The 10467-nt window shown below is 42.1% G+C and overlaps 1 protein-coding gene across 1 annotated transcript in view; it reads left to right on the forward strand.

Moving 5' to 3' along the window:
* Positions 1-4664: 4664 nt before the first annotated feature.
* Kcnd2 (potassium voltage-gated channel subfamily D member 2) overlaps positions 4665-10467 on the forward strand; it is a 500916-nt gene continuing 495113 nt past the window's right edge. The window contains exon 1 of the mRNA XM_031381251.1: positions 4665-6828. Within this exon, the coding sequence (XP_031237111.1) occupies positions 5714-6828 (1115 nt within the window). The 5' untranslated portion in view covers positions 4665-5713. The remainder of the gene's footprint in view (positions 6829-10467) is intronic.

Consider the following 10467-nt stretch of genomic DNA (forward strand, 5'->3'; position numbering starts at 1 on the left):
ACTTGGTGTTAAGGGTTATTGTATAATTACAGTAATCAAAAGAGCGGAGATGTTAGTGGTTGATACAGACACAGAAATGAACAGAACAGGATAGAAAAATAGAAACAGATCCACAAGAAACATTCAAGGGAGCTCTGACAAAACTTAAAAAAATATATCAGTGGGGGAAAGAAAACCAGCCATTTCAATAAAAGGTACAACTGCATTTTCAATGATTTAAGAACAAAAGAGATGTCAAAAAGAAAAATTATAGAATGAAACTTACTTTATGCAAAAATTAAGCAACAAAAGGTCATAGGTTTGATTTTAAAATGTAAAATATAAAGTGCTTAAGAAATATAGAGAAAAATCTTAAGGAATAAGAGTGTTTCCTTGAAACCAGCAGTGTAACTACAGAAAGGAAAAAGCTGGAAAACTGATTAGAATCCATATACTCTTCAAAATAAACATATAAGACCAGTCAAATTTAAAATTGATGATGTCTATGAAGGGGTAGCCATTTTATTGCAGAATTTGTACAGATAACAAATAAACACAAAACACCTTCCATAAAATCAGTCATTAAGAAATTAAAAATGGAACTATAATGAAATACAAATGATAAATAGTTGTAGGCCAGGAGTGAATGTGAGATGATGAGATCTGAATCATTAATATACTGCTATAGTAAGGGGGAAAATCTAGCGTTAACTGAATTACTGTTCAATTTGCTTATGTAGGGCAAAGCATCTTAAAGTGAGTATGGGGGCGGGGGGTGCTGGAGAAGCAATGACTTGACTGAAATAGGGGAGTGCAAAATCGCTAAAGCATGGAAGGACTGGGCTGAACCCTTTATGATTAGGTGCTCAAACAACTGGTTCTCATGCAGTTTAGCTCTATGTGTACTCAGGTTGGGAGGCACTCTTAGCATCTTCAGGATTGACTAGATCAAGTTTCTTTGCCAGTCTTAAGTATTCTCACATTAGGCAATCTCAAGAAGTTGTTCTAGGCAGCATTCTCAAAGAGATAAATGGTAGAGAACAGATTAGTGGGTGGATGATAAGAGTTATAGTTTGGGTTGGTGTCTTATGCATATAAAAAGGGATCCTTGTTATTGTAATATTCTACATTTCTATTATGATGGTAGATCATTAACAATAATCTAGAACTGAGGATGAACACAATATTCAGTGTTTGTAAAATTGATAGCTTTTAAATGGATTAGTACATTACATTTTCTGTACTTAGAAAGTTTGTGTTCTCCGAATTCATACGTTGAAATACACTCCCCAATAAGGTAGCAATGGTCTATACAGACTTTGGGAAACTATTTCACAATGAAAGTAATGATTAGATCAAACATTTCAAGGTTGGGATTAAGCTCAAGATGGCTGTCTTCTCCTGCCACTAGAGGAGACAAAGTTAGGAGTCACTCCTGATTACTGAAATGAAAGACTCACTTGACCTTGGACTTCCAGCTTCTAGAACTGTGAGACACAAATATCTATTTTCATAAATTTCCTAGTTTGTGACTATTCAAATGGACTCAGAGGATATCAATGTTACCCTCTGGGTGTGATGTAATAGGATGTGAAGTGATAACTTTCAGGGAAGCAGGTGATAGTCATAAGGAACCCATATTTATACCTGTACCTGTACCTGTACCTATACCTGTACTTATTCTTCACAGGTCTTAAGATTGTTCTTAACCAAAAAAGCTATCTAAATGCCATGTTAGAATGAATTGGCAGTGAGCATGGGATATTCAGACTTACTGGGTCACTGTGTGTCTGCTAGAGGAAGTAATGAGGAGTAAGGGCAATCTGGATCCTTTCCTGGTCTTCACTTATCCGGAGAGGAAAGGAGAAACTGATATGATTAGAAGATGGTAGTGAATTCAATTTTATTGTACTGAGTTTTCTCTTGCTGCCCATTTAATCAATATGGTATAGGATGCAGGATGGGAAGGCAATGGGGATGAACTGGAATCTTAGGAGAAAGAAAGGAACCACGAGCACTCTGTTGGGTTTTCAAACTGTGTGTGCTTCAATGAACAACTGAAAATTAAAATGTCAGGTATTTGCCTGTTGGGAGAGGGAGATATGCTTTATCCAGAGATAAAAGTAAGTATGATGTCTTTGTGGGAATTCCACGCACAGGCTCGATAAGATTGAATTACATGAGCATTAAAATAGTAAAACAGCTAGTTTCCATGTTCTAAGTAAAATACCCTGGAAACATTATCTTTAATTTTTACAACAGGCCTAAAATGTTTTTTTTTATTATCTATATTTTTTATTCATAGAAGTTATATAGTTTTTTAAATAAAATAAAATCAGTAAATTATTTCCTGAACAAGAATCTGAATATAAATATGTTTGATTCCTAACCTTAAATCTAGGTAAGTCTCTGCCCTGTGAGTAGCTGCTTATGAAAAAGAGATTACAATGCCTTGCCAAATTGTAGATGCTCTATTTTCCAAGGCTTCTCGTGAAGTCAAACATTTATTTTATGTTTGTAAGTATTTGATCTCCCAGTGGGGAATGTTAAAAGATCTGTTTCAAAGTCCGTTCCACCCTTACAGGGTAGCATGATATTAGGGGCTTTTAGTACCTATGCCTCCTACTTATTTGGGTGTCATGCTTTCTTCTTCTTGCCACGATGCCATCTTTTCTTTTTATGTGTACTAGCTTCTTTGTTTACACCAATCGGAAGGCAATCCCCTCCTTTCAGTTTGCTAGTTTTCAGCTTTGCAGACTTTGCAAGCATCCTTCACTTGACTAATACAAACATATAAACAGAAGCTGTCCTAAACTTCCATGGCACATTAGCTCCAGCTTTACTACCTACCAGCACTGAAATCCCTAAGCCTGCCCATGTAAGCACAGCAAACACGACTGTTAATCCCCTATATTACAGGGGATATTTATTCTCATTCTTTGATAATTTTCTATACTTTCGGTTCGCAGGTCCTCTTTGAGCATCCATTTAAAGTAGGCACATCAAAGCCTACAATCTCTTGGAAGTCAGTTTCTATACAGCAAATCACAACCCATTTTCTTTCCAAACAAAAGACAAACAAACAGAAAGCCTTGAAAAATAATTTTCATTTAGAAGTCAGGCTGCTCTTTCTAATGAACTTCACTTTTCCAATGATCTTAATGGTTTTGCTGATCATGATTTGGTACTTCAGATGTAATTTTTCAAAAACATTTCAACAGGAAACTCTGTACATCATATTCCACGTCCATCAAAATGCAGTCTGAAGCCTGAACATATAAACACTGAAAAGATGGGTGTTCGCAGGAAATTTAAGGATGTTTATGTGGTCGGATTCTCCGTTAAATCTGTAAATTTTTCTGATCCTTTGCCATTCTAAAGCAGCAACCTTAGATGTAAATTTAACTTCTCGCCACTCCCGCCATCTAGTGGCCATGGTTGTTAAAAGCTTGGTTTTAAAGGAAGACACTTAATGACTGGGGGCGGGGTACACGAAGACCAAAATCGGTTGGCCACTACAATTTTCCTGTCTCTCCTCACATCACTCACCCCTCATCTGGACACCTTTTCTTTCTTCGGTCATTTCAGATATGGGCAGGGATGCGCAAAGGGCATGAAGAGACACACACTCTCAGAGACTCACGCCCCTGCACACTGACATTTAGAAAAGGGTCTAAATTCTCCTGTCATTTGCAAAGGACAGGGGGAAAGGACTTGTGGCAAGACCTAGCCAGGGGAGACTTGTGTGACTTTCCAGCAAGTTGGACGGGTAATATATTAATCTTAGTAACGTTAACATCTATTTTGGACACAAATAATTAAAAAATAAAATAAAATAAAGGAACGAGGGGGATCACTTAAAAATTCTGCCGCGGAGCTTTGCAGGTTTTGCGACCCAGTCGCCCCTCAAAGGCAACCAATTCCTTCGCGTTCCGCTCCCTACACCCTCCTTTCCAGCTTTTCTCGAATCTTTTTTTTTTTCTTTTTGGCCCCCCTTTCCCACGCTCGTCTGGAACCGGGGCTCCGGAGGCAGCAGTAAGCCACCGGTCCCCTTCCTCCTCTCTCCCATCAAACAGCCGCGGCCGAGAGCCTTGAATCTTCTCTTTGTTCATCCGAGGCTCGCTCATCCCCGGGGTAGAACCACCTGGATGCTCTCCCTTGGTGACATTTGGCGTCGAGGCTGGTGGGTGGCTAGGGTGGAGCGAGAGGAGCCCGAGGGGGCGGGGGCGGAGAAAGGTCAAGGCGAGGGAAAGGCTGGAGACGCCTTTGCCTAACCTGCGTGGCGGGGCGTGCGTGCGGCTCTCGCTCTCTTCCCGGCTTATTGATCGATCGCACGGGCAGAGCTGCGCGCGGAGCTCGGGGGAGATGCGGGACCACCCACTGGCGGGGAAGCAGCGAGCAGCCCTCTCGCGCCCCCGCTCCGCCGAGCGCCTCCTGCCTCCGCGCCCGGACGCCAGCCCGCTCCTGCCTCGGTCCCGGCCCCACGCCGCCACCGCCCGCCCCGAAGCCCCGCAGCCCCGCAGTCCCGGCGCCCCGCAGCCCCGCAGCGCTCCGACCCCGGGGACGCCGGCCGCGCAGTAAGTTGGCAGGAGCGAGTGGCCTGGGCGGCTCGCCTCCCCCGCACCTTTTTGAACTTGTTGCTGTTGGCTCTGCTCGCCTGCGCCTGGCTTTTGGGAAGGTGACAAGGAGGAGGGAGGCACGGAGGGTGGGGGAAGGGGACGGAGAGCTCGCCAGAGCTTTATTTATGCTCCCCGGGAGCCTGGGATCTGGCTGCTCGGGAGCCGCTGGCTCTGCCTTTCCCTTTCCGGGTGCAAGGCGACAGCAAAGTCTCTATGCAACTCAGCCCCGGCGCGCACTTTGCCAGGTATGTACCGCGGGCGAGGCGCGTTCTGCGCGGAGGCAGATGCTGCTGCCGCCACGGCGGCGGCGGCTGCCAGCTCCCGGGCTCTATAACTGTCACACTGCACCTGAGCTGAACTTGAACAGAGAGTGAAAGGGCCCATCGGGCGAACGCTCTCGGCTGGCGCAGAGGGTGTCAGTCGTCGTTGGAGGGGGAGAAAGCTCTAGACCGACGCCCCCCGCCGCGAGCCCTGCACTTCACCTCCATCTCTGCGAGCGCAGCGTGAGTACAGGCGGCCAGCGGACTCCAAGGGACGCGGGACAGCGGCTGTGACCGCATCTCTGGAGCTACAACAACAGGTCGTCTTTTTTTTTTTTTTTTTTTGAGACGCCTTTGGCGGGAAGGACCACTTCAGCAAAAGGGGAGGTGAAAAGGTTCTTTCTTTTAAGAGACTACCACTGGTTGACTTTCCTTGTTTCCTTTCCCTTGCTCCATATACCGACCCCATTTGAACCAGACTGTATCAGGGGAGAAGCGAAGACACCTGTTTGAAGCCAGGCTGTCTCCGAAGTCACCTGTGCGTTTACATGTGCCAGGAGTTGCCCTGGTCCAAGTGTTGCCAGAGATTTGTTTAGGCTCTATGGAGAGAGATTTTTAGGTCACTGTATTTTTTTTTGTCTTTCTCAGTATTTCCAAATACTTGTCTGTGAGGGAAACCTGACCTCCTTGAGTACTGTGACTTGACCTGCGCCACCTTGGAATAACCGTGTTCCTGTGAGCAGTGTTCCCCCAGTGTTTTGGGTGAGGTGAAGAAGTCGGGGAGTTTTGTTATTTTCATTGTGTTACTTTGGGTGACCCTTCTGATCACTCTCGTGACCTCCGCTTCCAGACAACATGGCAGCCGGTGTTGCAGCATGGCTACCCTTTGCCAGGGCAGCCGCCATTGGGTGGATGCCTGTTGCCTCGGGGCCTATGCCTGCTCCCCCAAGGCAGGAGAGAAAAAGGACTCAGGACGCCCTGATTGTGCTGAACGTGAGTGGCACCCGTTTCCAGACATGGCAAGACACCCTGGAAAGATACCCAGACACTCTGCTGGGCAGTTCTGAGAGAGACTTTTTCTACCACCCAGAGACCCAACAGTATTTCTTTGACCGTGACCCAGACATCTTCCGCCACATCCTCAATTTCTACCGCACTGGGAAGCTACACTATCCCCGCCATGAGTGTATCTCGGCTTATGATGAAGAATTGGCCTTCTTTGGCCTCATCCCAGAAATTATTGGCGACTGCTGTTACGAGGAGTACAAGGACCGCAGGCGAGAGAATGCGGAGCGTCTCCAGGATGATGCTGACACTGACAATACAGGAGAGAGTGCGTTGCCCACCATGACTGCAAGGCAGAGGGTCTGGCGGGCCTTTGAGAATCCTCACACCAGCACCATGGCCCTGGTGTTCTACTATGTGACTGGGTTCTTCATCGCCGTCTCAGTCATCGCGAATGTGGTGGAAACAGTTCCATGTGGGTCTAGCCCAGGCCACATAAAAGAACTGCCTTGTGGGGAGAGGTATGCAGTGGCCTTCTTTTGCTTGGATACCGCCTGTGTCATGATCTTCACGGTTGAGTACTTGCTCCGCCTGGCCGCAGCACCTAGTCGTTATCGTTTTGTGCGCAGTGTCATGAGTATCATTGACGTGGTGGCCATCCTACCCTATTACATTGGGCTGGTGATGACAGACAATGAGGATGTCAGTGGAGCCTTTGTCACACTCCGAGTCTTTCGAGTCTTCAGGATCTTTAAGTTTTCCCGCCACTCTCAAGGCCTGCGTATACTGGGGTACACACTGAAGAGCTGTGCGTCAGAATTGGGCTTCTTGCTCTTTTCTCTCACAATGGCTATCATCATTTTCGCTACGGTTATGTTCTACGCAGAGAAGGGCTCTTCAGCAAGCAAGTTCACCAGCATCCCTGCAGCCTTCTGGTACACCATCGTCACCATGACAACACTGGGGTAGGTGCCTTTGTAGGAAGTCAGATGGCGATTGGACATGGGATGGGCGGGTTGATTATGGATCTCTTAAAGGCTTCCTGATGCTTTAGAGTGACTACATTTTTTTCTCTGAATAGATTTATGAGAGCACTATTTAAAAGTTTGGAAACAAATATATTAATCTGTGAAATGGGTATGACAAAAAGGATCGAAATTATTAGGGAGTTACAGGCAAACATTAATTACTGATACCATAAACTGACAAATATAGACATAATAGACTAATTAATAGTTGTGGATGGCATGTCTTTCAACCTAAGAGCTTTGTCTAATGTTGCATCATTATAAAAATGGTAGACTTCTCAAAAGGTTTATGTCAGTATGCTATCATGTTCATTTTCATTATGGGTAATGGGTTATACTTAGAATATCAGATGGGAAACAGGTCAACTGTACAAAATATGCTTGGAAGTCTAGGTTTGCCTTTTTTTAAAAGAAGCATATGACTGTCGTCCCTACAGTTTTCAGAAGCTCTGGGTCCCATCAGTCAAGGAGTCTACAGATGGTCCATCAACTGCACATGGAAGGCAGAGTAGTGTCTGTGAGATTGATGGTCATCATAGGCCAGTTGCAGTGTACAGTTTGGGGTTCTAAATTTCTTTTGAATTCTTCCCTTCCTTCTTTTATTTGAGGGCATGAAGTTTTACAGACCAGAGGAATATATTCTGAATTCATGCTCTCTGAAACAGACTTTTAAGGAAAGAATTAAGATTTCTTTAGATGTTATAAAGAGTGGTGGGGAGTGATTATGAATGTTTCTCCAATTGCAGAAAAGTAGCAGCACTTGGCACTGGAGAACAACTAATAAAATAAGCTAGAAAGAGACAGCTACTTTGTAGACTTCTTAGATAACCCTTGGAGAGGTAGCAGGGTCCCTTCTTTAGCTTTATCGCTGCCTTCCTTGCCTAGGTAATCAGGGTACGAAGGATTTGGTAAGGGCTAGAGGAAAAAAAAAGTTATTCCCAAGGCTGTATTTTCAGCTTTGTGTTTCCGGCTCATTTAATTGGCTTCTTTAAATGACATTGTGGTTAAAGTCAACTTAATTTTATTGGCCATATTGTGCTGAACAGAATTTCTGGTGTTATATGGCCAACTAGTGGAATATGTTTTTATGAGGGGAAATTTCTGGCTGAGTTAATGAAGAGACTGGCTGAAGTAAAATATAGTGCTTTGGATTTTGATTAAGTCTCCACTGTCTTTGAGGATGTAATTATAGCTTTTCAAAGGTAAAGGAACAGAACCTGATTCCTACTGCCTTCATTCCCCTTCATCCTGCTAGTCATTTTGTGACAGATAAGAGAGAATGCGGCAAATTATTAAAGGTGCTTACCCTTTCTCAAAAGAGTTATGCTTATTTTTTTTTTTTTGTTCTGTCTCTGTGTTATGTGGAATCATGAAAGGACAATCGGGTGGTAAGGATTTCTGTCATCATTTCACATCTGAGCTGTACTAAGGGAGCCCTCTGTTAAGAAGAAAACAAAGGAGGAGCTATGGAAAGGCAATACACTTTACAAAATGTGGTGGTGTGCAGGAATTTCATGAGCGAGTCTTTTAACATTGCAAACTGTCTAGGTGATCGAATGTAGATATCATTACAAGGAATAGGGATGCATTTCTAGTTTTTAGGAGCTGAAATTCTAGACATGAGAAGTTAATGCTAATATTTATTTCTGGAGATGGCTTCTAATTCTTACTCTATCTTGAAATGTATGCTACTTTCTGAAAAAATGGGGCGGTGTTACTATTACTGCTCACAAGCATTCTCTTGTGGATGATTTAAGACACTAAGTTGAAATACTCAAGCAGTAAGCTTCTAGGCAATCGATTTCATTTGTTTCTCTTATAGGTGAGCAAATAGGAACAGTTAAATGCACGAACTTTCTAGAACTTGGAAGCAATAAGGGGGGTTGATTTTTAAGACTTTCAGTTTTATTGAAGTTGAAAAATCTATTTTTTTAAAAGAAGTTAAGCTTATTAATGACTCAGATTGAAAAACACAACACTGGGTCTTTTAATATGTAGAAGCAATAAAAATATGCTTTATGTAATGCATGATACTCTCTTACAGGAATATCTATAGATCCTTTTCTAAATGTGTTTATAGTATTTTAATTGTCTGGACAAACAGACTCTTAAATGCATTGTCTTTTTGGTGTCTTATTGTTAGTAGCCTTGCTGCTCTGTACTATTTAAGAATGGAAGAGATGTAACACATCTGTCTATGACTTAATCTTGTGTGCTGCGACTTTACAAGCTTAAGTATATAAACTTTCTGGAAAATATGCAGTAGTTTTAGCAGTTGTCAAACTGTAACTGATAGATGCTCAGGAGTTGTTTACCAGACTTCCTATATTCCCTTTATGTGGTTATTATTTTTAATGAAGCTAATAGTTATTAATTGATGATATCAGATGTGAAATTAGTATCCCAGATGATATTATCAGAAGTATCACCTGATATGAATACTGTTTTCATGAGATGAAAAATAACCAGGTACATTGTGATTCAGTTCTGACAGAATCAGCTAGTACTTCTGAGGTCATTTTAGAGGATGTCCCGTTGGTTTTGGCCTTGAAGAACTCAGTGTGTCGTCTTGAGACTACTGTATTTATATAATGTTCTCAAATATTAGCTTTATCATAGACTACAATAGACTATACTTACTAGGTAAGTATCTAATTTGCCAGTAAAACGAATATAGTTTTAAGGATGCTCATCTTGTATCAGTAAATGTAGAAAACATTGAAAAATATTAATAAAAGGATATAAGAGGAAATCTTTTTAAATGCCTAAACTGAGTGATATGTGTATCACCTCTTTCATCTCACCCCTCCTTTTTTGAGCATATTTATTTGCTGACACAGTACCAGGGGAGCACCTCCCTGTCCTCCCCTTGTAATCCTTTTTTTCCAAAATGAAAAGTCAATTGCTTTGAATTATCTGAGACTAGAAAGAATTCATAATTCCTATTTGGTCAGGGTTTGGGACAGCATATCTAACTGATGTATTTCTCTCAGGTGGAAGTGCTTGAATAATGCTAAATTTGGGAAATTTCTAAGTATCGTCTAATGACAACCAGAAACTGAGTTGTGAACACGGTTCAGTGGAATTGAGCCTTGCTTTACACTCTTCATGCTCATAACTTTTGGATGCAAGAGATCTCATGTGGCACAGTAAATTCTTGGGGACTTAATACTATTTTAGACAAAATTTGTATTCCCAGTCATGTTTCCTAACCATATTACTCACAACATGAAGCTCAAGAAGTTCAGAAATACCGTTTCATTTCTGTGGTCATTTCCACTTTTTTAACCATAAAACCAAATTGTTTCCATCAAAGGTTTTTATTATTATTATTATTATTATTATTATTATTATTATTATTATTATGATGTGGGAATAAAAATGGCTATGTGGTATTTCTGAAAACCTTGGACATAAAAATCAAATGCTGTGAGTATTATTCTGATTTCTGAGCAAACTTGAAAAGAACTAAAACTTTGATATGCTCACTAGAAGAACGACTATTGTAGAATTACAGCTTTGGTCATAGAGAATGTTGTGGTGGTCTATTTCTAAAGCCTTAAAAAGGCAAAAAAA

The sequence above is a fragment of the Mastomys coucha genome, unplaced genomic scaffold, assembly GCF_008632895.1.
Source record: "Mastomys coucha isolate ucsf_1 unplaced genomic scaffold, UCSF_Mcou_1 pScaffold20, whole genome shotgun sequence".
Taxonomy (NCBI): Eukaryota; Metazoa; Chordata; class Mammalia; order Rodentia; family Muridae; genus Mastomys; species Mastomys coucha.